This window comes from Pinus tabuliformis, chromosome 8 (genome assembly GCF_031772625.1).
Source record: "Pinus tabuliformis cultivar Carrire ecotype Pingquan chromosome 8, CPIR1, whole genome shotgun sequence".
In the NCBI taxonomy this organism is placed as follows: Eukaryota; Viridiplantae; Streptophyta; class Pinopsida; order Pinales; family Pinaceae; genus Pinus; species Pinus tabuliformis.
This window is the reverse complement of record NC_142294.1, coordinates 49,483,659-49,509,932: the sequence shown is the minus strand read 5'-3', so window position 1 is coordinate 49,509,932 and position 26,274 is coordinate 49,483,659. Positions and strand designations below refer to the sequence as shown.

Sequence of the window (26,274 nt, the reverse complement as noted above, 5' to 3'; positions counted from 1 at the left end):
AAATGATGATTAGAAATGAACAAATAGCCAAATAAGGTAACCTAGGGATATGGCAATCAATTTTAGCAAAAACTTAAAGTTGAAGAAAAGAGAATATGAATAACATATTAGCAGAGATGTTACCTATGCTTGTTGACATGGACAACCCACTAAATCAATGTTACCCTAGATTAATACCTCAAATGCAATTTTTATGGATACAAACCAAGATTTGGTTAAATAATTGAATGGAATGAACTGTGGCGTACAAATAACATATCAAGATGAACACACAAATAATGTGTTGAGAATGTGTTACTTAATAAATAAATGTAATACTTATTGTGGAAATGGTAAATGAAGCAAGTGTCCAAAAAGAAAAAGAGAATGATAATAATAAGAATGACTAATATTAAAAAAATGAATAAGTCACTGTTATTTATTTTAAAACAGGCTAAAAATTGACATTTGCGAAGCACTATACCATATCAACAGGAGAGTGTAGGATAATGCAAATGAGTGAAATTCCATGATTACGGAGGGAAGCAAAATGCGTACCACTTTTATCAACATTTTGTAATGCTTTCAGGACAAAGAAGTACAAGTCAAGAGAATGCTGTAAGGGAACTTTTGGTGTTGCGTTGAAAGGAAAAAGAAAAATCCGAGACACATAATTAAGCTACCTTGTAAAGAACAGTATAGCCATCTTGAGTAAGGTAAGAAAAGGGAGCTACCCTAAACTCTACCCGTGTATGACCGACGCATATGGAACATTTGAATCAACTTAGCAGTGCTACTTATTACAAACTCCGGTAATGACAAACACATTAAATGATTCCTGAACATATTATTATTGTAAAAGCAAATAGTATATAGGCAGAATTGATGCCTTTGTGGTCCAAAACGTATAATGGAACCACGTAATGGGATCCTTGTCAGTTGGCCTAACCACACTAGAAGACCTGCCAAGCAATATGAGACATGACTGCAATGATCCCCAAAAGTTGTATAAATGCAAAAGCCAATTCTCCTAGTTGAGAAGGAATCAATGTGTCCACTGCACTCTGATCAGTTGATGCCTGCCAAGAAACAGAGAGCTTGTTACTGACCCACTAGAATCAAATGATTTCCTTCTCTCTCAGGAAAGGTATTAGCCTATTAAAACAATAAATGTCAACTGACCCGATTCAGTATTCGCCCAGATGGAGTTGCATCAAAGAAGGACATTGGTGCACGAAATATACACCTGTGCAGAGTGCTGAAAAGCTGATTAGCAGTTTTAAGTCCAACCAATGAAAGAAGCATAGACCTCACAAGAACGCACAGGGAGCTGCTTCATGTCAAAGCAACATAAACCAGAATGAAAAGGGACTTTCTCATAGGGGAACTCTCATTTTCTTTTGTAGAGGCTTCCGATGTCATCCAGAGGTTACTACATATTTGAAGTAGCTGACTTATTATTTGGGCCAGTAGTATTATAGGTATCAAAGTACCATTGTATGCAGCAGTAATGTAAGACCAGTATACCGACATGCTTACCCTGCCTCTCTCTTTCTTCTTCTTGTACAAGCTGTGAATTTTTATTCTCTTTATCCAAATTTTCTTTGTGGTTTTCTGGTTCAACCTCTTCCTCTACATCTATTGAGTTCTGGACACCGCACTGCTCCAGCGTGTCACTGGCAGTAACATTTTTCACTGCAGCTGTATTGCCAGGACATGAGCTTTCAACAAATCTCTCTGATGTGTACACTTCAGATTTCTCCATAGCAGAAATAGTTTTCAAAGCTTTCTGATGTGCACCAACTAATTCCACAAAATCTGTGCCTGATTGTAAGATGTCATCATATCTGCCAACCTGAGTAATTTCACCATCTCGCATTACCTGTGAAGAATATCATTTACATCAACAAAATATGGATCACTTATCTCCTCCTCTCAATAAATGATCAATAAACCCACTGTCCCTTTACCAATTACATTGAAAATTTTAATATCACTAGAACAGGATGAAAGAAATTCAAACCTACCAGAATGATGTCAGCAGAGGGTAAAAACTCCACTTGATGAGTTACATAGACTACAGTCTTTGAACCCAGAATACCAAGTATGCATTCCTATAACAAGCAAGTCCAATTTCTTAGATGTTTATGGACATGAATTTGCAGCGGCACAACCAGCAATGTATATTATCCAGACTGAACAATGAATTGCAGAGTGCTACTGTAGAGCTTCATCATTCCATCAAAACATTAAAACTAATTAATTCAGCAAACCTACAGTATGTAAAGGATAAGAGAAACATACTTGGAAAATATGTTTTCCGGTATGTGCATCCACAGCACTAAAAGGGTCATCAAAAATATAAATGTCTACATCTTGATATAAAGCACGGGCAATCTGTATTCTCTGTTTTTGTCCACCACTCAAATTTAACCCTCTTTCTCCAATGTCTGTCTCGTCCCCATAAGGAAAAAGTTCAAGATCTTTCTTCAATGCACAAGCATCAAGTACACTATTGTATCTAATAGTATCCATCTGCTTTCCAAAGAGAATAGCGTCTTTAATTTTCCCACTTTGTATCCAAGGAGACTGAGGGACATATGCTTTGGTACCACTTAAGCTAACAGAGCCTGATATTTTTGGTATTTCACCTAATATGCAGGGATAAAAGGCTTGATTTTCCTGAACCAACAGTTCCACATACTGCAACCCTCATGCCTCTCTCTAGTTGGACATCTAAACCTCTTATAGTTGGACTAGAGGAATCGGGATTCCAAGAAAATATCCCTCCTTGGATTTGAATCGCGAAGTCTGTTGACTCCTTTGATACCTTTTCTACCTCATCGTGTTGCAGCTCTTCCTCCTGCAGAAAGGCCACAATGCGATCTATTGACACTTTAGTTTGAGCAATCTGAGGGATTAAGCCAGGAAGCATGCCCAGAGGTCCCTGAAGTGTCCCATAGGTTGCGAGTGCAGAAAGAATTCTCCCTGCTGTCAAAGGCACTCCTATAAGCATACACGTACCAAAAGTAGGAAACAGATGTTGTGATAGCTGATGCGTAAACATATTTTTGTAGCCAACTATATTCTGCCTGCCTCAAAATTTCTAGTTTCCGAAGAAATCTTGTCTCCCAAGCCTGCAATTTTAAGATCCTCATAATTTTTAATGTCTCCGATGTGGCCTTGTACACTGAAACAAGTTTTGCAAATGCAGAAAATTTGTTGCTGAGTAGTTTGGATGGAGTGTCATACTCAGAAATTTGTCCTGATTCAAAACAAATACAAAGTAAGTAAAAAATGAAATGTGTCCAAAAAATTAGTAACTGTAACAAAACACTAGAAAATAAACAACTTATAAATGTTATACCATCCTTTAATAGGAGAACCATATCACTCTCAATAACAGATGGAATCCGATGTGCTATAGTAATGACTGTGCAGGTAGAAAATTGGTGGCGAATTATTCGCTGAATAAACCCATCAGTTGCAGTGTCAACTGAGGCAGTTGCCTCGTCAAGGACCAGTATCGACTTTGTTTTAGTAGTGCCCGTCCCAAACAGACAAGCTGGCATTGACCCACACTCCAGTTTCCTCCATTCTCAGACACTGTACAAGAGATCATTCCATTAAATTCGATTCTCAATTTTCATTCTAGAAAAAAGGGGTCCTAGAGACCAGGTAGGTCTCAGGGACACCAAAAAATAAACAAAACATGAGCACTAAGATGGAAAGCAAATAGCAGAAATAGCTACTGTAAAAGGTTTTAGTTTTCTCCTTCAGGACTTCCATTGAATGTGATAAAGACACACAGACCTGAGGAATCAAGTTTCTTTTCTTTTGCTCGTACAATCTCACCAAGTTGGCACTTGTCCAAAGCCTGAAAGCACAAGCAAAATCGAAGTAGATTCATAAACAATAAACTTACAGCAAGATCCTCAGGGAAATATCTATATTCTTCAAGGCAAGAATAATTGGCGCTATAATTGATACTAATGCTTATAGAATATGAAGCAGAACTAACCTCCCAAATCTCATCATCCAAGCAATCTTCGAGAGGATCCAAATTATTTCTTATAGTGCCTTCAAACATTGTTGGGGAATAATGCTTAATAATGCTTAATTTGGATCTTAGGTTCTTGGGAATAATGCTTAATTTGGATCTTAGGTCATGGAGGCCTATGGATGAGATGTCGACTCCATCAATGACAATTCTGCCCGTTGTTGGTTCCACAATGCGAAAAATGGATTAAATAAGAGTAGATTTGCCACTTCCTGTCCGCCCCACAACTCCCAGCTTCGTGCCTCCAGGGAAAGTGCATGTAAGGCCTTTCAAGACAAGCGAAAGATGTGGTCCATAACACACCTGATTGTATGGATCAAATTTATAGATGAACTGACATGCAAATTACTAGCATTGAATGCGTGAAAAAGAGTCTATTTGTATTGAGTTCTGACCTGCAAATCAGTTAGATCTATCGTTCCTCTAGATGGCCAGTTGGAGTTTGGTCTACAATTCTCTATAATCACTGGTGACTCACTGGGAATTCGTGAATCTCCGCTGAGATCATGTTGGTCTCCACATAACAAAGGCACCATATTACCCAGGCTTGTACCATGTTCAGACTTAGACTATATGTTACTGCCAACCCTGCAGTGCCTGTTAAGGTGCCATTTCATTTACTTTCATATTTCATTATAAAGAATGTCTAGTCTGCTGAGATCAGTTTAGGAAAAATAATTGTAAGCCAAGATAGTGCTTCTGTACCTACTTGGGCTAATAACACCAAAAAGAATGCAAACACAAGATTTGACAGAAAATCCATCCGAATGCCAAGCCACTCATTGGCTCCAACATTGTGGAGACTAGGTCTCATATATATATCAATCAACTCGAGATTTCTTTCCATGAATCGAAATTCCTGGTCAAAACTTCTAATGGTGGCTGCTCCAGAGATTGATTCTCCAAAATGTTGTACGATTGGAGCTCTACAAACTGATGCCAGCCGAGCCAGTTCCCTAGCTGATGTTATGTAGTATTGCTGCATGCAAGGAAGGTCAGAGGAGTTACAAGAATTCTCTTATTACTATAAAAACCCAAAAGCATGGAAACAAAGAAATACAGATAAACTGTTGTCATGATAGAATCCTGATGCAACTTAATCTATTTGATAACATCCTTTTCAATCAGATTATGGGATCTACCTACAGCAAACCTTGAAGTAGAAATCAAACTCTCTTATCGCCAATTTATGTTCCTCTGAGAAAATTAAAATTTGCAAGTTCATATTTATTATTATTGAGAAATACAGAGAATACCTGATACCATATACAACTTGCACCCACTGGTATAAACACAATGAAGACCTGCCAAGCAATATGAGACATGACTGCAATGATCCCCAAAAGTTGTATAAATGCAAAAGCCAATTCTCCTAGTTGAGAAGGAATCAATGTGTCCACTGCACTCTGATCAATTGATGCCTGCCAAGAAACAGAGAGCTTGTTACTGACCCACTAGAATCAAATGATTTCCTTCTCTCTCAGGAAAGGTATTAGCCTATTAAAACAATAAATGTCAACTGACCCGATTCAGTATTCACCCAGATGGAGTTGCATCGAAGAAGGACATTGGTGCACGAAATATACACCTGTGCAGAGTGCTGAAAAGCTGATTAGCAGTTTTAAGTCCAACCAATGAAAGAAGCATAGACCTCACAAGAGCGCACAGGGAGCTGCTTCATGTCAAAGCAACAGAAACCAGAATGAAAAGGGACATTCTCATAGGGGAACTCTCATTTTCTTTTGTAGAGGCTTCCGATGTCATCCAGAGGTTACTACATATTTGAAGTAGCTGACTTATTATTTGGGCCAGTAGTATTATAGGTATCAAAGTACCATTGTATGCAGCAGTAATGTAAGACCAGTATACCGACATGCTTACCCTGCCTCTCTCTCTTTATTCTTCTTGTACAAGCTGTGAATTTTTATTCTCTTTATCCAATTTTTCTTTGTGGTTTTCTGGTTCAACCTCTTCCTCTACATCTATTGAGTTCTGAACACTGCACTGCTCCAGTGTGTCACTGGCAGTAACATTTTTCACTGCAGCTGTATTGCCAGGACATGAGCTTTCAACAAATCTCTCTGATGTGTACACTTCAGATTTCTCCATAGCAGAAATAGTTTTCAAAGCTTTCTGATGTGCACCAACTAATTCCACAAAATCTGTGCCTGATTGTAAGATGTCATCATATCTGCCAACCTGAGTAATTTCACCATCTCGCATTACCTGTGAAGAATATCATTTACATCAACAAAATATGGATCACTTATCACCTCCTCTCAATAAATGATCAATAAACCCACTGTCCCTTTACCAATTACATTGAAAATTTTAATATCACTAGAACAGGATGAAAGAAATTCAAACCTACCAGAATGATGTCAGCAGAGGGTAAAAACTCCACTTGATGAGTTACATAGACTACAGTCTTTGAACCCAGAATACCAAGTATGCATTCCTATAACAAGCAAGTCCAATTTCTTAGATGCTTATGAACATGAATTCGCAGCGGCACAACCAGCAATGTATATTATCCAGACTGAACAATGAATTGCAGAGTGCTACTGTAGAGCTTCATCATTCCATCAGAACATTAAAACTAATTAATTCAGCAAACCTACAGTATGTAAAGGATAAGAGAAACATACTTGGAAAATATGTTTTCCGGTATGTGCATCCACAGCACTAAAAGGGTCATCAAAAATATAAATGTCTACATCTTGATATAAAGCACAGGCAATCTGTATTCTCTGTTTTTGTCCACCACTCAAATTTAACCCTCTTTCTCCAATGTCTGTCTCGTCCCCATAAGGAAAAAGTTCAAGATCTTTCTTCAATGCACAAGCATCAAGTACACTATTGTATCTAATAGTATCCATCTGCTGTCCAAAAAGAATAGCGTCTTTAATTTTCCCACTTTGTATCCAAGGAGACTGAGGGACATATGCTTTGGTACCACTTAAGCTAACAGAGCCTGATATTTTTGGTATTTCACCTAATATGCAGGATAAAAGGCTTGATTTTCCTGAACCAACAGTTCCACATACTGCAACCCTCATGCCTCTCTCTAGTTGGACATCTAAACCTCTTATAGTTGGACTAGAGGAATCGGGATTCCAAGAAAATATCCCTCCTTGGATTTGAATCGCGAAGTCTGTTGACTCCTTTGATACCTTTTCTACCCCATCGTGTTGCAGCTCTTCCTCCTGCAGAAAGGCCACAATGCGATCTATTGACACTTTAGTTTGAGCAATCTGAGGGATTAAGCCAGGAAGCATGCCCATAGCTCCCTGAAGTGTCCCATAGGTTGCGAGTGCAGAAAGAATTCTCCCTGCTGTCAAAGGCACTCCTATAAGCATACACGTACCAAAAGTTGCAACAATGATAAATATTGGTCCAACAGAGGAAACAGATGTTGTGATAGCTGATGCGTAAACATATTTTTGTAGCCAACTATATTCTGCCTGCCTCAAAATTTCTAGTTTCCGAAAAACTCTTGTCTCCCAACCCTGCAATTTTAAGATCCTCATAATTTTTAATGTCTCCGATGTGGCCTTCATCCTTTTGTCTTTTTCTTCCATTATTCTCTCCTGAAATTTTTCTTGCAATTTTGCAAGTGGGAAATTTGGCAACATAACTGCAAATGAGGCTGCCAACCCTGAAAATGCTGCCAAGCCCAACGTCTGATATAGAATAATGAAGGCCAGAACAAATTGAAGAGGGAAAATCCAAATACTATGCATATAGTAACAGAAACATGAAACATTCTGAACATCTACACTCATGTAGTTGATAATCTCTCCGCTTGTATGCTTCTGTCTTGACTGACTGGAAAGCAACAAGCCCTTCCTGTATATAATAGCTGTCAATGCTGCTCTAACCCGTAAAGTTAACTGATGTTGTTTGAGGAACCCTTGTCACTGTGACAAAGACTCTAATAGCTTTGCCACAAAAAAGGCACAAACTAGCACATAGCCTTGACTTTCAAACTGTTTCTTTCCACCTAGAAACTGAACGAAGGCATTTATAAAACATGTACCTACATATGATGCACAAGTCTCCAGTGCTGCTAAGAATGCAGTCAAAAGTACTTACTTCTGAAAAGATAGGAGTAAGGCTTTTGCTAATAAGCCTGTTTCACCTTTGGCCTCTAGCTGAGCTCTGAATTTAGGGTATAATTGGCCTGTCCTTTCTGTCTCTGCAACTTGGGGTACATCATCAATATGCAAAGGGCTCTTATAACCAACAGCAAGCAAAGGACTCATCCAAGAAAATGACAGCCGACTGAGAAGGTTGGTTGTTGCATAAGTAGAGACTGCCTTAATGTTTCCACATTTTTGGGGATTGTCTTTCAAGAGAGGTTCTAGAATGGTCTGTGATGAGGACTGTACACCACTTCTGGCACATTCGCAGGCATCTTCAACAACACCCAACACGAATCTGAAGAAAAATTTCGAAAACGGCAATGGATTTCTCAACGGCTTTTCTTCCTCTGGGGCGGATTCGCCCTCGACTCCTGCAGATTCAATCACGAAAACCATTTGGACGCAGCAGTCGTCATCAAACGATTCATCTCTGACCTTATTTGATCCGAATCTCATTTCTACATTCAGGAAAGCCATGGATGAAATTTCCCCAGAGGTTCGATGGAGCCCGTTTCAGAGGTCTGTCACGGCAGCACGGGAAGCAAGAGCGGAGAAGACGAAAAGGGTACCCAGGCAAATCAAATCGTGAACAGTTGCAACCACTCAACTACCTTCCCTGGATTGAACGATTAACAATCTTCTAATCGTCTAACACATAATCTAACAGCACACAGGGATGACAAGTAGATTTTAGGAAAGTCCATTTCAGAGGGAAACGCCTTACGGCGTAACCAGTGGAAACCCTGAAACAGACTGAAAAATCTATAAGTTCCGGGCTAATGCTTGAAAACGGACCTTGCTAGGTCACTGTCCATAGCTGTTCTGGAAATGAAAAATGACTCGAGGGGAGAATTGGACGAGATTGCTGTTCTGGAAATGAAAATTAGCTTGGGGGAATTGGACGAGATTTCCTTTCTGAATGGTTGGGTGGAGTGACTTTTCTCCCTGTGGATTCCCCGACAGCCTACACCTGAACAGATAAGTATTTCAATTTTATTTTTTCCAGAACTTATATATTGCTTCTGTAATTGTTGTGGAAATTCTGTAATTGCTGAAGAAAGAGTAAATTCTGTAATTACTGTGGAAAGAGTAAATTCTTTAAGGTTATTGAATGGAAATTACACATTTGGATAATAGCAGTAAATGGTAATTCCTTTTTGTAATACAAGAGTATTGAGTTCTCTACAAAGTTTTTGTGATGAGTCACAGTATTGTCCGGGTGTATTAGAGTAATTTTACAGAATGATTGGGAATTTGTAAAAGGATCTGCACGCTAAACGAAATTCTGAAATAATAAGCAGACATTATTTAGAAGTAAGGCCAGACCGTGTTGGTATAATTATCTATATTATGAACCTGATTAGTTCCCAGGCCATTCGTTTAGTACCGGCAGCTGAAAATCTATTCTAAGTCTATCTTTACAACTCTATAAACTAAAACAAGTCGGGCTATATCCTGAATCTTTAGAGTTGATAGTAACTATAAAAATGATTGAATAATTATACTACAACAGGGGTTGTGTACACAACAGAGTATGCACAAAAAACCAAAATCTGTCCTTGGTTCAAAGGAAAACAGTAAACATGTGGTCGCTACAAACATGCAAATAACCATCAAGTTATACAGTGATAGACGGATGAATAATCTGTAGCATGCTAGCATTTAGTAAGTTGTAAGAAGGTTTTGGAAACTACTACCAATACAAGAAATAAATATCTAGAAAAGACATATGCCAGACATGCAGCCAATTCCATATGCCAGATCTGTTGTCCTGCATGCTCTCTGACGTTGACAGGCAAGGTGAAGGTGAATCTTTGATGGACAACGATATTAGTGACAGCTCTGTTCTGCTTTTATGTGCAGGTCACAAAACTACCAGCTCAACTTTGACAACACTGCGTATATTTCTGGCAGAGTAGACTCGCTGAGTAGCTGCTAGGAAGAAATATGATATGGTAATTCCATATTGATGAGTCTCCGAATCTGCCTGTACATATTAAATCAATCATTATCACTTTGTTTTCAATTACTAGCCTTCTGCCCATTGTCAATAACTCTTTTGAATATACTTTTTTTTAGCAGAACAAGCCCAATGTTACATAAGTATCTATATTGCAACAGTGTGCAGAAACCATTACACAAAATTTACGACAAGAATGGGAGTTACAAAACAAACCCTACGCTACAGAGACCTGCCATCAAAACATCCCATCCAGAGGACCATTAAAGAATACTTGAACCAAAAATAAAGCGTCTATATGTGACATCAGAAACCAAAACTATTTCGTGAAACTGCTTATTCAGGTCATTTTTATATACACCAGAAATTCGCAACCTAAGGTTTAACATATTTTTCATACAATGCAACTATGTCCTTTTTGGTAGGAGTTCTTAGTTGTAAAAGTTCTGCAGCATATCCATGCTTTGTAAGCTCCTGTTTAAGTTTTTGAACTGTGAATTTGAGATAATCTTGTGGTTCTTTCATTTCACTGGAGTTATTGTCATCATCTGGCCTGATCACTGAACCTCCCTCTGCCGGCATCGTCACAGGGCTGTATCCGTTTTCACTGGTTGTATTCCTTTTCTTTCTTTGCCTAACAGTCTCCACTTCAATGTCCATATCTTGCACTGAGTCAACCCCAGCACATTCTTCAGATCTCATTCTTTTACTCCGAGAAGTAGTCTTTAATTTGTTATCTAAAGCTGTTTCATTCAGTCGGACAGAAGTCAACTCCTGTTGAAGAGCATCCAGTTTTCCTTGTGTGGCCTGAAGTTGCAGAGAAAGTGCCTCAGCTCTAGCATTAGCCTCCGCTCTAGCTGTCCTTTCACTACCTAAAAGATTCTCAAGAACTTGGACGGTGCTCGCTCTTTGTTCATTTGTCGACTGAAGAAGCTCCTCCATCTCTCGCTCCCGTTCATCAACCCTTGCTTCTAAAGTTGAAACCTTGGACACTGCCTCCTGTTCAGATCTTCTGATTCTGTCAACTTCATGTAACAAATCAGCCTTTTCCCTCTCCAATGCTTCTATATGCCTTTCTGATCTTTCAATTGCAGCTAATCTTTCCATGGCCGATCTCTGAATTTCTGATTTTTCATGCTGTGCTAAAGCTGCCTCGTCACGAGCTTTCTCTGCCACCTCAACAGCTCGCTTGGCTTCCTTTTCTGCAGCCCTGCACCTTTCATCTGCTTCCTCAAATCTTTTGAAATCTGTTGCAAACCTTTGCTCCAAGTGAGATTTCTCTTGTTCTAATATCTTGGCTTCCTTCTCTGCTGACTGAGCTGTGGCTTTAGCAGCTTCCAGTTTCTCTTGTAAATCCTTTACTTCTGCCTGCAGTGTGACAATGTCCAATTCTTGAGCCCTTAGTTTATTTTCTTGTCCCTTTAATTGTAGGTTTAATGCGCCTAGACGATGCTCGGCATTTTCAAGCTTTGCGAGAGAATCCTTGACTTCATTCTCCTTTTGTGCTATGGTGGCTGAAAACTCTGCTCTTAGGGTATCCTCTCTTAGCTGTGCTTGCTTGCTAGCACGCTCATGAAGTGATGTAGCCCTTTGTAATGATGTTTGAGATTCTTTCACCGCGAGATCATGCTTACGCCTCCATTCAAGTGCCTCCTCCTTGGCCGATTCAACTTGTTCACGGGCAGCACTCAACCTTGCTTCAGCAGAACTACACCTTGTCTTTAGCGAGGCCATTTCTGCATCAATCTGCTCTTTTTCAATCTGTTGCTTAACTGTAGATTGGTCATACTTCTTCTTCAATTCAGAAGCTTCCTTCCTTGCTGAATCCAAAACTTCACACACATTAGCATATTTTTCTTCTAATGAGCTATATTTGCTTTGCATATTAGCCAATCTAGCTGCATATTCATCAGAAATCTTCTTCTTGTCTGAAATAGCATCCTCGTATCTTTTCAAATAATCACCCCCATGCTTTTGACTAATCTCCAGTTGCTTTCCCATCAATGCTAACTTATCCTCAACTGAACGGTACTTTAACTGGAGAGCAGCCTTTTCAGATGAACTCTGATCCGCAAGCCTTTTCGTGAGGTCAAATATGGGACCTTCCAAACTTTGTTGTAGAAAGTTAGCAAGTTTATTCCATTTGTAAGGACCAGAAGATGTGGATTCATACTCCGACACAAGGTCACCTAAAACCTTTTAACACTTGATCAAGTTTTGCATCAAATGCATAGCAAGCAGAACGCAACTTCTTGTCCATATTTTGAAGAATACTTGTGCACTTCAGCTCAGCCTCCCTGAATGCACTTCGCTTAAACTCCTCAAATTGTTTTTTCAAGTTACTTTGAACCATCTTCTCATACTTCTGTCTTGCGGCACCAGCTCCCACCGCACTGCTGTTATAAACAGCTAAGGCCTTATGTAATGCTGACTCGTGTGCTTCTTGTAAAGCAACCTCTTCAGGTTGTTTTGATTGATCGAAGGTCCCCATGTATGCTTCAATGGCAGAATCATAAGCTCTCCTACACTCAGCTTCCTCCACACTCTGCCAGGAAGTTGCAATTGTTGGCACAGCTCCTGCATTAAGAGCATCCAGAAATGATTGTGTAAGCCCTGCAAGTATAGGACCAGTCATAACTGTTGCTCCAACTTGCTTTGGCCTTGTTCTTTCAAGAACAAACTTTGTCAATGCATCCAGACCAGCTCGAAATTCTGGCCGCAGTTTCTCCATAGAAATCTGATCAAGCCGCTGGAGATCTTTCTCATTGTTTAATGGGCGTACTAGAGTGAAGCAGTCCCGTTCAGGAAAGAGAGTTCGAATAGACTCACGAATCTCATTTTTCGCTGCAACATCCTTTCCAGTGCCAGGCATCGACTTCAGAGCCAGTTCCAAATAGTCGCGTGGGGTTATCATATGTCCATCTTCTGCAAGGTTCAAATAAAAATCGCGCAAAAGCCACACAAAATGAGGAGAGAACTGCCCAATTTCTGCTGCTGTAGTTCGACCCTTTGAAGCTCTAACCCGAATATGTTTTGTCATCTCTGTAACAAGAGATAAACGATCCAGAGCAGCTTCATCAATCCCTCCCATCTGATTATAGACGAACATGCTCGACAAAAGGACTGCCAAAGAAAATATTTGCGTACTATATGTACCAGTTTGATCATATGCATCAATGCCTTCGCTGTCAAGAAGTATGAGATTGTACTCGGTTCCATCTAGAGCAGTCCTCTTCAGTGGAGCACTCCACATCCAAAGGCCCTTTGTACATGGTCGATGTGTAGATGCAACCTGAAAGCCACTGCTTCTTCCAAGAAGCTGATTTAAAATGAAGCTCTTCCCTTGACGCGCCCGGCCGCAGACGGAAACAACACCGAGAGGCCCTTTCACGAGTTGCAGAGTTGCGACGGTCTCGGGGTCCATTCTAAACTTGCCCTTATCATCGCAGTAGACCAACCTCAGAGGCCTGGCCGGGCCAGTTGGAACCGCGACCGTGGGAGTCGAAGGACTTGCTGGAGAGAGATCGTCTTCTTTCTGCTTACCCGACCCCGTGGGGGTTCGAAGCCCTAACATCTGCATCATCTTAGCTCCGCTCGTAGGGATTCGAACGCGAGACCGGTTGAGAATGGTATGAATATAAAAGGTTCGGAAGGAGCGGCCTGTTTCAGTTGCTGCGATTAGATGAAATGGAATGCATGACTTGAGTTTTCCTAGAGTTGAGGGGAGCACAACAAATTAATTGCGGTAGGGAAGGGTTTCCACGGAGGGAATCGGAGGGAAAAGATGTTGACTGTCATGACTCGAACTTATAATGGCGGCAGATTTTGGAAATATCCCAATCTTTGATACTTAGAAGAGGGGTTAATTGTTCATCAAACTTTTTGGATATTCTCTATATCTGATTGACAAAGATGTCCCAAGAGCATCCAAATAATGAGGGCAGATTTTGGAAATATCCCAAGATTTGATATTGGGAAGAGTGCTCAATTGTTTATCAAATTTTTGGATATTCTCTACATTTGATTCATAAGATATTCTCTATATCTGATTTTGGATATTCTCTACATTTGATTCATAAGATGTCCCAAGATTCTCCCAAAATGGATTAGCAATCAAATGTCTTAAGGTAGGGTTGTTACAACCATACTCTAAGAAATAAAAACTAATTCATCCTGAGGTATGGTGAACCAATTCACATTATTATAGAATTCTCCATTATTTTTAACAAATACCAATCTCACCAATCTGAAGAAGACAACACCAATCTCACCAATCTGAAGAAGCATAAGTCTTATGAACCAACTCACACTACTCACACTATTATAGGATTCTCCATTATCTTCAACAAACACCAATCTCACGAATCTGAAAAAACAACAACAACAACACCAATTTCACCAATATGAAGAAGCATATTATTATCCATTAAAAAGCGTGTAAAAATGATCAGAGACTTCGCCACTGATGTAGAGGAATTTTAAGGAATTTTACCAACAATGTGATCCGGAAAATGAGACATCACATAAAATTACTTACATAAATGTGAATCACAATCAGAATCCTCATGAAATGGACAAGCTACACGGAACAACACCAATCTGAATATTCACTCAATTGTCACTCAGAGGACTCCTTCCCATTTTAGGATATTCCTCAAATTTGCAATCTTAAAATCTGGCATTAGCATAAAGATGTTTTTTATTTATTCATTATTATTTGTAAATTAATAATACGGTTATATTTATACCGAATTGTTTTTAGTGTGATTTTTTGGAAGTTTTTCTTTTGGATTTTTAAATCATAAGTTTGACAAGTAATCACTTGCACAATAGAAATGTTTTACTAATTTTCTAGGGCGCTGAATTTATATATAGTCAAAAAAATAGTTTAAATAACACAAATCAAGATTTAATCTCAAATTTTTCAGCAAGCTCCAACACTACCAAAAACTCTAAAATATCACACTAAAAACACTTTTATTTATATTGATTTAAAAAACCAAACTTCTTAATAAGAATTAAACTTAACTTTATTGTTAATTAAAATTAACTTGTTAATTAAAATTAACTTTCTCACTGAGTAATCACTTGCACAATAGAAATGTTTTACTAATTTTCTAAGGCGTTGTATTTATATATAGTCAAAAAAATGGTTTAAATAACACAAATCAAGATTTCATCTCAAATTTTTCAGCGACCTCCAACACTACCAAAAACTCTAAAATATCACACTAAAAACACTTTTATTTATATTGATTTAAAAAACCAAACTTCTTAATAAAAATTAAACTTAACTTTATTGTTAATTAACATATTCACCCACAAAAAAGAAAAACACAAACTAACCGTGCACATCGTTTTAGAATGGTTTCCAAAAAAATCCAATTGTCCGTTTAATGTCAATTTAGATAATTGAATTGTCGATTATGTATTTTTGAACTTATTTGAGAATTTTTTTCAAATGAGATTTTAAGAATATTTTGGGGTCAATTATGTGTTTTTAAACTTATCTTAATTAGATTTTAGGAATATTTTGAAAAGCCAGATTTTTTTTATTTATTTTTTTTTTATAAATCAAATTCACAAATATATATTAAATTTCAAAATTTTAAAGGTAATCTATTAGATATGGATGGTCTATCAGAAATTCTCATCAAAATTGCAATATTTAAATCGTACTTTATAAATTTAATTTCATTTTAATATTGTTTTAGTATTCATGCATTTTATAACTGAAACAATTTGAGTATTGAACAATGAGTCAACTTGTTAGACTTTTACTTCTTCTTCTTCTTTTTTAGAAAGGAAAAAGCATCCAAAGTTTCTCTTGAAGTTTTACTAGCTAAAGAAAACTAAAAGACAATTGTTTCCAGCAAAAACATGATTGATTATATGGTTAACTTGAGAGGCATATAGATGTATCTGAAAATTGGTATCAAAAAGCCCTCCAAGGCAATAAAGAGACCTTGGTATATATCTAAACAAAGCCCTCGAAGACAATAAAGAGACCTTGGTATATATCTAAAAAAATAGGGAATACCACCTACCACACAAAGTGCCAGAGGCAACTATAAAGTTGTGTTGCCAAAGCTATCAAAGTTGAAGAGATTGTGGGCATTGGCTAGTGGGGAGTTGAATTCTCCCCCTTCCCACCAGTGAGCCATCTTGGTATTTTTCAAGGAAGATGAAAACTTCCTCCACCAATAAACCTCTCTTTGGGAGGAAGTATGCCTTATTGTTCAATTCCTTTGAATGTGCATAGAAAATAATAAATAGAAGTGGTATTAGGATTTTGTCTAGCTAACATTGTAAGTGAAGAACCTGTAAGTTGATTTTACCATTCATCTAATCTACAACAACCCGTCCCAAAAAATCTGCAATTTCACAACCTCCAATGATGCAGTAATATATAAAAGGGCCCAAGCTTCTACGACCTCTGCTTTGGTGTTGGATCCACTCCCCGCATTCAGCCAAAAATGAACCATACAATTTCCAAGTAGATAAATATGACCACCACAACCACAAATGTCCAGTTTTTGTGACCCATCAAAGTAACCACTATAATCCATCAGAAAAAGTCATCAGAACAAAGATGAAAAGAGACTTGTTGGTTTGAATAGGTCGGAGATAATCATAGAAGAACCCCCAAGACCTGTGGAAGAATCCATAAAATTGATTGATTCTTCAAATATTTATTTGCAACAACTTTGTTCCATATTCCAAAGCTAGTTAGCAGCCTCCAAAGGCTTTTCATGGCCAAAGCTAAACCAAATCAGTGAAGGTTTTTGAATCCCCAACACCCACAACATTTTGGTTGCGAAAGCGTCTCCCATTTTACTAGATTTTCATCTATGCTACACCTAAAAATTTAAACATAGTATCTCCGGTCCTCGTTAAAGTTGATTTTTGCAACCTTGGATAGAGTGAGCTAGTAGACAAGTATACTCTTCAAGACTGATTTAACCAATGTAATCCTCCCCAAATGGATAACCATCTATTGCACCACAAGCTAATATGTTGCTCAACACATTTATGTAGCCACAACCTCTCCTCCACTTGAGAGAAATTTGGTTTAAGGTGAAAGCCAAGATAAGTAATTGCACACTTCAGTTGTGTCACCTTGAATGGGAGGATGGCGATGATGAAGTCATGAATACCATCAAGTTCTTATGTTGGAAAAAGGAGGATTTTACCAAACTTACCTGCATTTTAGTTGTAGCATAGAAGGTAGAGAAAATAACCTTATATTCCCTCCATTGTGTCACCTTGTATGGGAGGATGTCGATGATGAAGTCACTAATAACATCAAGTTCTTATGTTAGAAAAAGGAGGATTTTACCAAACTTACCTGCATTTTAGTTGTAGCATAGAAGGTAGAGAAAATAACCTTATATTCCCTCCGTTGTGTCACCTTGTATGGGAGGATGTCGATGATGGAGTCACAAATATCATCAAGTTCTTATGTTGGAAAAAGGAGGATTTTACCGAACTTACCTGCATTTTAGTTGTAGCATAGAAGTTAGATAAAATAAGCTTATAATCCCTCCATTATGCTCCAGTAGCATCTCCAAAGACCAGTACATCATCAAAAAATAGTAAGTGTGTGATAAAAATATGTTTGGTTACCTTAACACCTTTGATATCAACTTTTGATTTTTCTTTTTTCTTTTTTAACAAGAACGGTTATGGTGTTTAATTATCTGCTTGGCCAATGGCCACAAATTCGGTTACAAAATGAGGAGCACTTCCAACATATCGTTCTGCCGGGAGGGGATTGGTTTTTGCTCTTATCCTCTTCCTCTTTTTACAATTTTCAAAATGGTCTTTGAATGCTAATTGTCCTAGATGAAAAATGCAGACAAACTGATTTAATAGGAAACAATAAAACATATCTTTTCATGGAATAGGAGTCCACAGAAATTCCATGTTTCTGAGAACGGTTCCAGCTTCTAAATGGACTACAATGTTTGCTTGGGCGTCTGTTGCTTTGTTATTTTCTCTTAGAACATGAAAATATGTCAAGCTAAGCGATTTTGAAATGCTTTTGATTCTGGTAAGAAGTCTGGCTAGGTGCAGATCAGAAGGGTTGGAGTTGGTCACCATAGCTCTTATAATAACTTGGGAGTCTCCGAGAATGTTTGCTTCCCGAATTCCCAGCTCCTTGAGGAAGATTACCCCTTGCAAGAGGGCAAGAGCCTCGGCTTGCATGCTTGATGTATGTCCAAGCCCCCAGGCAAAGTTATGAGAAGAAATGTTATCTGGCATGATAATGTGCCCACCCGCCCCAGCTTTCCCTGGATTCCCTTTAGTTGCTCCATAAAAAAAAAAAGAGATGGAATTAATTGCTTGGACAACCATTCCTGGAATTCAATCTCATTTTTCCTGATTTGCCAAACTTCAGGTTCTGGAGGTGGGCTTCTTGGTTTATGGAAGCTAATCTTGAAGGCCGTTCCCAGCTCTCTGTCATGTTGACTGAGGTTTGAGTCGTCATCTATGCCTTCCAACCACCTCCTTAATTGGCACTTCACTGAATTAGTTACTATTCTGTGATCATGAGCTTTGTCTCGAAAAATCCTCCTGTTCCTTTCTAACCAAACCTGCCAACTAGTGAATTTTGGCAAAGTGCTCCATGCTGCTCTGATCTTTTTGTTCTTTGGTTGAACACCTGGGTATCTGGCCATCCAACCTGCAAACAGCTCTTGAACTGAAGTGGGGAAATTGAGATCGAGATTCCAATTGTCCAGCAGATCCTGCCAGACAGATTTTGTGAAATTACATTCGATCATTATATGGAGAGCAGTTTCAGAATTTCTCTTACAAAGAACACATCTGGACGGTCCCTTAAATCCTCTGTTTTGAAGTCTGTCCTCGGTAAGAATTTTTTGATGGCTAAGAATCCAGCAAAAATGATCAATTTTTGGTATAGACGGGAAGTTCCATATCCCTGCCCAGGGAGCTGGGTTGGGAGGGACGTTTGGGCGCTCTAAGAACTTGAAGTAACCCTGTTTGACTGTATAACCAGAGCGACTGTTTTCCCAACCTCTTGCGTCCTTTCTGTTGGCGTGTGTTGAGATTGCAACAAGATGATGGAGCTTAGTGAAAAGAGTCGCCTTCACTAAGTGGGCCCGCAGGCTATTTTTGGCGCAAGTCTATTTTTAGACTATGTCTATTTTTAGACATATGGATCATGTCTATGTTTATGGATGATTGATCAAGTTGGGAAAAAATAGATGGACTTCTATTTTTGATGAAAGTGTGAGTGATCACAGTGTGAGTGATCAAGTCTATTTTTAGACTGGCTGTCAAAAATAGAAAAGTCAAATATTATTATCTCACAATAATATTTGGACTATAAACTTAATCTTATTCTCTTGGAGCACTTCAGTTTGAGCTACGGAAGTGGCACATGCAGCTGTCAGAAGGAAATTCGTTTTTCTTATGAGTCAGTTGAGTTGTTGCATGCATGACTTCAGTTAGAACTCAAGTGAGTTGAGTTTAGTGGACTGGAGGTACAGTTGATGGAGTTGTGTTCAATTTAACTTAGTTAAACTGGTTGTAGTTAGTCTAACTGCAGATAGACTAATGATGAGTTGTTAAACTAATTATTAACTCATAATACAACTAAAGAATACATCAGTTAACTCAGTTGCATGTCAGTGCATGTTCAGTTCAACAGGGACAGGTGGGAGAGAATCAGATTGCTATCAGTTGTGACTACAGTTGTGCACCAGATCTTGCACAATCAAAGGATTGAGTATGCCAATGAGTTTGCTCACATATTTGGCCCACATTTTAGCCTTTGCTCACGTCCACAAAGAGTGAGTGACTATTTTGCAGGTGAAAATCGAGTTTGGGAAGCCATTCTCATCAGTTCTTGAGCAGGTATTGAGCAGTGGAGGCAGGCAAGCAGTGGAAGAGATTTGGAGATCAGATCCGAGCTGTATTGTGTGTAACAGAGGTGGAGATACTTGTGAGAAGTATTATGCTGTGTAATGTTACATGACTCAATCATTAATATACAGATAGTGTGGGGTTTTTAGCGAGATGCTTTCCCCGTGATACATACTGTGTTAATGTGTGAATGCTCTTGATGTTTTATTGTTATTGATGCTGCTATATTCTTGATCAACGTAGAGGAGCTTATGTATTGTGTATGTTTTCCGCATTAGTACATGATCAGGATAATCTCCATTGAATATGTGTTAAATTATTCAAAATTTCTACAGCGTGGAGGGGAGCCAATCCATGGAGATGGGCTTTGAGAGCCATCCATTCATTTTCCAGATCGCAGGGCACTGGTAACCGCTTCCATCCCGTCCAGTAATTCTCTATCCAATCCGACAAATCCCACAGAGTATGTATGTGCGCTGCCTCCATCCAATTCCTGAGTGCTATAAAATTGCCAGCGTCTTCCAAAGGGGGTCGATTCATGATTTTGTCCTTCCAAACCTGAATTTTCTTACCGTTACCAGGAACCCAATGGGCATAACTGTTAATCATCAGCGCGATTTTGTTAAGGAGAATGCTGAAGTGCATTCTGGGCGAGTTTTTGGGGTGGTCTAAACACCGGAGCCTTGGGCCTCTAAAGTACTTCTTCCATAACGCAATCTGAGCCCAGCTAGGATTAGGAGCGATTATTTTCCATGCTAGTTTGGCTCCCATAGCAAGATTTTTGGCATTCAGATCTTTGAGATTTAATCCTCCTTCGAGATATGGTTTTGTGACTATTTCCCAACTGATTAGAGAGAATTTCTTGTCATTGTGCTTGCCTCCTTTCCAAAAAAAGCCCCTGATTAATTCATCCATCTTTTTTATAATTCCCACTGGTGCTAGAAGGACCGCAAATTTGAAGATCGGAAGACTGTTGAGAACTGCTTTGACGAGCACAGCTTTGCCAGCGATGTTAAGCCAAGAGGAACCCCAAGAATGCATCTTTGATTTGAATTTATCTATGAGAGAAGTCCAGTCTTTGCTTGCCACTCTATTGTTGAAGACTGATAACCCGAGATATTTGAAAGAGGACCAACTAATGGAGGCAGAAAATCCCAAACATCTAGCTATGGAGGATGCAGTGGAAGCAGGAGTATTCCAACAAAAGATCTGACATTTCCCCTTGTTTAGCTCACTGCCTGAGATTTTGCAGAAGTCATCCAAAACTGCTTTGAAGTTGATAGTTGATTAAGGAGTTGCAGCTCCCAGAAAGAGGGTATCGTCAGCGAAAAGTGCATGATTGATGCGCTTCATCGCTCTTGCAATGCACAACCCGTTGATAGCATGATCTTGTTGCTTTTTATTCAGATAGAAACTAAGAACAGAGGCTTGAATGACGAAAAGGAGAGGTGAAAGAGGGCACCCCTGCCTTAGTCCTATAGAGGCTTTGAAAAATTCAGCGGCCCTTCCATTCACTAGAGGAGCAATCTAGGGCTCCGTAATATAGGCTTTTATCCACTTTATAAAACCTTGCCCGAATCCCATTTTAAGCATTACATCAAACAAAAATTTATGATTAACACGATCAAAGGCATTCGATAGATCGAGTTTGATGACCATACCTTTTTCCTTACGATGTTGGCTGGAATGGGTTGCTTCCTGGACCAGCACGAAATTGTCCACTAGCTGTCTGCGTTTGATGAATCCCCCTTGATTGTCCGGAATGATTTTGGGGAGGAATCTTTTCAGCCTGTTTGCTATCACTTTGGTGATCACTTTGTACCCGATGTTGCATAGTGAAATTGGGCGGAATCTGTTGAAGGTGTTTGCCCCTTTTTCCTTAGGGATAAGGGCTAGAAATGCCGAATTTGTGCAGCCTCCAATCTTCTGACAGTTTTGTGATTTTTGGATCATTTTAAGGAATTCCTTCTCAATAATCTGCCAACAAGTTTGTAAGAATCTTGGGGTGAAACTGTCCGGGCCCGGGGCTTTATCCAAGTCCATGGCGAATAGAGCCTCCTTGACTTCTTTAAGCGTGATTATGCTTTCTAGAGCTTGGTTGATTTTGGATGTGATGATCTTAGGAACAACATCTAAGAGGCTGAAATTTTGATCTGCTCTGATGTCTTCTCTGTACAGATTCTCAAAATGCTCAGAGGCTGCTTTTTTTATGCTAGTAAAGTCCCTTAGAACACTGCTTTCTTCTTTTATTTCTTTAATAGAGTTTCAGCCTTTCCTAGCTTGAGCTTGCTTGTGAAAAAAGGAGGTATTCCTGTCTCCGGCTTTAAGCCAAAGACTTCTATATTTGAGTCTCCAGTACTCTTCTTCGACCAGGCATGCTTTGTGGAAGTTTTGTTGAAGCTTGGCCTCCTTTCCCAGATCTTCATTTGAAATTTCAGCTGTTTCAAATTGAAGGTGATGTCGTTCTAGATCTGATTGAGTTTTTTTCCTTTCCTCAGCTGGGTTGGGCAAGGTCTTGGCCCATTTTTTTAGCATGGCTTTCACTCTTCTGAGTTTTTCTTCCCACACAAAGAAGGCAGAGCCCTTGACTGGGTTTTTCCAGCAGTCTCTGACCTTATCCATGAAGTCTGCCTCCTTGATCCAGAGAGAGCAGAATCTGAATGGAATAGGCCCTAGATCCTGATAAGTCAGCAATTCCATATTGATAGGCTTGTGGTCTGATGTACTGCTGTGCAGGATGCGCGATATAGCTTCTAACCCAATGAGTAGGAAGGAACTTTGAACCAAGAAGCGGTCCAATCTTGCCGCTATATGTCCTGGCCCAGCCCTTTTGTTTGACCACGTGAACTTGCCAATGGTAGGCTTGATATCGATCAGATCCCAGTCTTGCATGAGATCCTCTACTATTTCTCTTGCTGGGTCTCTGACAATACTGCCTCCTCTCTTTTCTGATGGTAGGAGGGTGAGGTTGAAATCTCCTGCAATGATGATGTTCTCCAAGTCTTCCCGGTCTGCCAAATTTTTGATGGAGTCCCAACATAATTTCTTTTCACCTGCATTATTTGGAGCATATACATTGACTAGACTCATAATTGCTTTAGTTGCAACTTTAACAGTATCCAATGAGTATTTAGGGTTTTAGAGATGAGGGAGAACTTATGTGGATTCCAGAGCGACCCAAGTCCTCCTGAAGCTCCCCGAGCCGAAGTTGCATGTGCACCGTCTTTTTTCAAAAACTTTCTACTTGCTTGGAGGAAGGATGATTCCTCCATCTTAGTCTCCTGGATGAGGAGGATGTCTGGGGTTTCCTGCCTTATCAGACTTCTCATCACCTCTTCCTTGGCTTTGGATCCCATACCCCTACAGTTCCAAGAGACAATCTTCATTACTTACTTTTGTTGTGGAGAGCTCGTTTGGAGCTCTGGATTGGGGCCTTCTTCGTCTTCGGAGTTTTTGTTAGAAGTTTCTCTAACGTAGGCTGGCTGCCCTGGAGCTTGTCTTTGTATGTTTCTTGTTCCCTTTTTTCTTTTGTTGACATTCGGCCTCTTGTAGATCTTCTAGGCGTGGATTGCGATTCCCCTATTTCCCCTTCTTCCTCCGACTCATCGGATTCTTGGGTTTCCTCCTCGTCTTCAGATATCTTTCCTTTGGGAATCTCTGGCTCATTTTTAGATTTAGTCGGGGAGACTTCTTTCGGGGTTTCTGTATCCTGGGAAATTATGGTTTCTGATCCCAGGATCTCATATCCATTCCCTTGACTTTCCATGGACGGCTTCTGAGCAGGCGTTGTTTGGGGTGTTCTATTGCTAGCATTTGCGGCCTTCCTGGAGGTAGTTCTGGATCTCTTCGCCTGATTCCATCCTTCCTCTTTCCCTTTATCTTCAGCCCCTTTGGATGGGTAGTTTCTAGCGAAATGTCCATAGATTTGGCACTTTCGACATTTGAACAGCACCTGCTCATAGTCTAGTTTATAAATATGTGTCCACGGGCCCACCCTTATTTTGACAGCTTCAGGAAGACCAACTTCCAGATCCACCTCCACGTAGATTTTGGCGCAGTCATACTGGTCTCTATTGTTAGCCCTGTCAATGAATTTCCCGAGGGTGTTCCCGATGTGCTTCAGGGAATCCCAGTTCCAGCAATGGACCGGAAGATTGGGGAGCCTTACCCATACTAGGACTGCTGAAGGTACATCCATTGCCAGGTCGAAATCTGGCGTCCATTTGTTCAGGTACAACCCTTGAGGCCCCATGAAATAGGGTCCATTTCTGAATATGAGATCCTTGTCTTCTTTTTCTGAGAATTCAAAAAGAAAGTATCCTCTTCCGAGAAAGTAAGATGTTACCTTGCCCTGGATCAACGGAGCCCAGTTTCTGGAGACCCAGTTCTCTGTTGATTTAGGAGAGGGCCAAAGACCTGTAAAGTGACCCACTAGGGCACGTTCCGACAACGAAAGGGCTACTTGGATTGGCCCTTCGGGAGGAAGGGCGATCTCAGGGATGTCATCGAGTCTTTTGATGAACTTAGCGGTTTCCACTGCTTTCTTCTTGGGGAGCGAGGCCAACAAGGATCCGAAGGCCTCAGTTGCAGAGGATGGAGGAGGGGAGGAAGATCCCGGGGGAGGGTCCAGATCTTCCATGAAGATCTAGCTCTAACCGCAGTTGGGAAAAAGAGGGAGAAGGGCTGGTAAATGCAGGGCGAAAGGAGTACCCACGCTCAGCAACCAAGGAAGGGACGAGGCCACAGGGCGGATCTGCAGGAGCGGACCTCGCGGAACAGAGCCGAGCGCAGCAGCTCAGGCTTCCCGTCGCGCAGCGTTCATCCAATCAATATCAACTTTTGATTTTTCACTATCAATCATTTTGCTTAAACCTTTGATGACGAGTAGGAATAAAAGTGGGGACAGTGGGAAATCCTCTCATAAACCCCGAGAGGTATAACAAATCATTAATAAAAACAAAAAAAAAATACAGAGGTGATACATCCCATTATCCAATTTGTCACTTGCCAATCTAAACCAATATGGAGGCATAACATTCTCAAAAAGTCCCAATTAACCCTATTGTAGGCCTTCACCAAATCCATCTTGGGTATCGTAGCCCTTCTATTTTTAGTCTTGATTGAATGAATGGCCCCCTGTGCCACCGAGATAGAATCATGAATAAGTCTTTCAAATAGAAACCCATACTGCTAAGGAGAAATAGAAGAAGAGGGGACACTATGAAGCATGTTGACCACAACTTTTGAAATAACCTTGCAAACCAAATTACACAAAGAGATAGGTCGAAAATAATCAAAGGAAGAGGGCTTTGAAAATTAAGGAATAAGTGCGAGGAAGGTAGCATTAATAGCTCCAGATACCCTTCCAGAGATGCAAGCCTCTTCCACAACATTAGACAAGTCTTGGCCAATTAAATAAAAAAGGAAAAATTAACTCAATAGGACACCCATCAAGGCCTAGGATCATATATTTTGCAAATGATTTGAGCACAACCTCTAATTCATCCAAAGAAATTGGACCCCCAATCCTGAAGGAGTCCTCCAAAGAAAAAAAAATCTATGGAAATGTTACAATACCTTGAATTATTCTAGTAATGTACTGCCATTAGGGTCTTTAAAAATGCCAGAGAAATGTGCTATAGCAACATTCCTAAGGTCTGGTTGAGAACAAATATGGTTGCCATCATAGTCTTGCATATCCCAAATGTCATTTTTATTTCTCTTGTGAGAAGCAAACTTGTGAAAAAAACTTTGTGTTCCCATCACCCTCACAGATCCAAATGGCTCTACTTTTTAAGCACCATCTTGTTTCCTCAACCTTAAGAAGATGTGCCCTATTTTCGTCCAAGATACAAAGATCACTTTTAAGAGCATCTGAAAAACCTGAGGAAAAGTAAGCAAATTGACATGAGTTAATATATGCCTTGATTTTCTTATGTTCTTATTTTTTATCACAAAGGAAACATCCAACCCAATGCTTAACATGAACTTTTAAGTTTGACATCAAACATTGCCAACAGGGCATAACAGAAAGGGAGTGATTTATATCACATCCATGCCAAACATCTCGAACCAGAGCAATAAAAGATGCCTCAAATAACCATAAATGATTGAATTTAAATGGAGTTTTTTGACTTATTGAAGACTCGAAATTCTTTGTCTCTACATTATAAGGGAGACCACACGGTTAGGACCTCAGAGCAAGTCCTTTTGCGTTTGGAATGGTGGTTTCAACTGGT

The 26,274-nt window shown here is 39.6% G+C and overlaps 3 protein-coding genes and 2 pseudogenes across 4 annotated transcripts; all 5 read right to left on the bottom strand.

Annotated features, from left to right (window-relative positions):
* Window positions 1-505: 505 nt before the first annotated feature.
* Window positions 506-1,396, bottom strand: LOC149234087 (putative ABC transporter C family member 15). Its single transcript, XM_089371737.1, has 2 exons — window positions 1,162-1,396; window positions 506-1,058 (listed from the first exon to the last, which is right to left on the bottom strand). Exons 1-2 carry the CDS (start codon window positions 1,282-1,284, stop codon window positions 933-935), a joined length of 249 nt encoding a protein of 82 aa, XP_089227863.1. The 5' UTR covers window positions 1,285-1,396; the 3' UTR covers window positions 506-932.
* Window positions 1,397-1,411: 15 nt separating this feature from the next.
* Window positions 1,412-2,514, bottom strand: LOC149234086 (putative non-intrinsic ABC protein 5 pseudogene; annotated as a pseudogene).
* Window positions 2,513-8,661, bottom strand: LOC149234085 (putative ABC transporter C family member 15; annotated as a pseudogene). Its single transcript, XR_016246066.1, has 10 exons — window positions 6,688-8,661; window positions 6,411-6,497; window positions 5,564-6,265; window positions 5,296-5,460; window positions 4,732-5,018; window positions 4,435-4,644; window positions 4,001-4,342; window positions 3,793-3,856; window positions 3,347-3,585; window positions 2,513-3,244 (listed from the first exon to the last, which is right to left on the bottom strand). The product of XR_016246066.1 is annotated as a putative ABC transporter C family member 15 (transcript).
* A 1,784-nt stretch (window positions 8,662-10,445) lies between these two features.
* Window positions 10,446-12,187, bottom strand: LOC149234084 (uncharacterized). The gene has a single exon (XM_089371735.1). The coding sequence runs from the start codon at window positions 12,143-12,145 to the stop codon at window positions 10,520-10,522; it is 1,626 nt and encodes a 541-aa protein (XP_089227861.1). The 5' UTR covers window positions 12,146-12,187; the 3' UTR covers window positions 10,446-10,519.
* On the bottom strand, window positions 12,084-13,727 carry LOC149234083 (uncharacterized). Its single transcript, XM_089371736.1, has one exon. It carries the CDS (start codon window positions 13,725-13,727, stop codon window positions 12,330-12,332), a length of 1,398 nt encoding a protein of 465 aa, XP_089227862.1. The 3' UTR covers window positions 12,084-12,329.
* Between the last annotated feature and the right edge of the window lie 12,547 nt (window positions 13,728-26,274).

Bases quoted from the DNA above. Each gene is read 5' to 3' on its own strand.
- LOC149234087 (XM_089371737.1), bottom strand. From the start codon at position 1,284: ATGCTTCTTTCATTGGTTGGACTTAAAACTGCTAATCAGCTTTTCAGC. The intron at 1,059-1,161 runs GTCAGTTGACAT...GTTTCTTGGCAG, and splicing joins CTGGGCGAATACTGAATCGG to GCATCAACTGATCAGAGTGC.
- LOC149234084 (XM_089371735.1), bottom strand. From the start codon at position 12,145: ATGGGAAAGCAACTGGAGATTAGTCAAAAGCATGGGGGTGATTATTTG.
- LOC149234083 (XM_089371736.1), bottom strand. From the start codon at position 13,727: ATGATGCAGATGTTAGGGCTTCGAACCCCCACGGGGTCGGGTAAGCAG.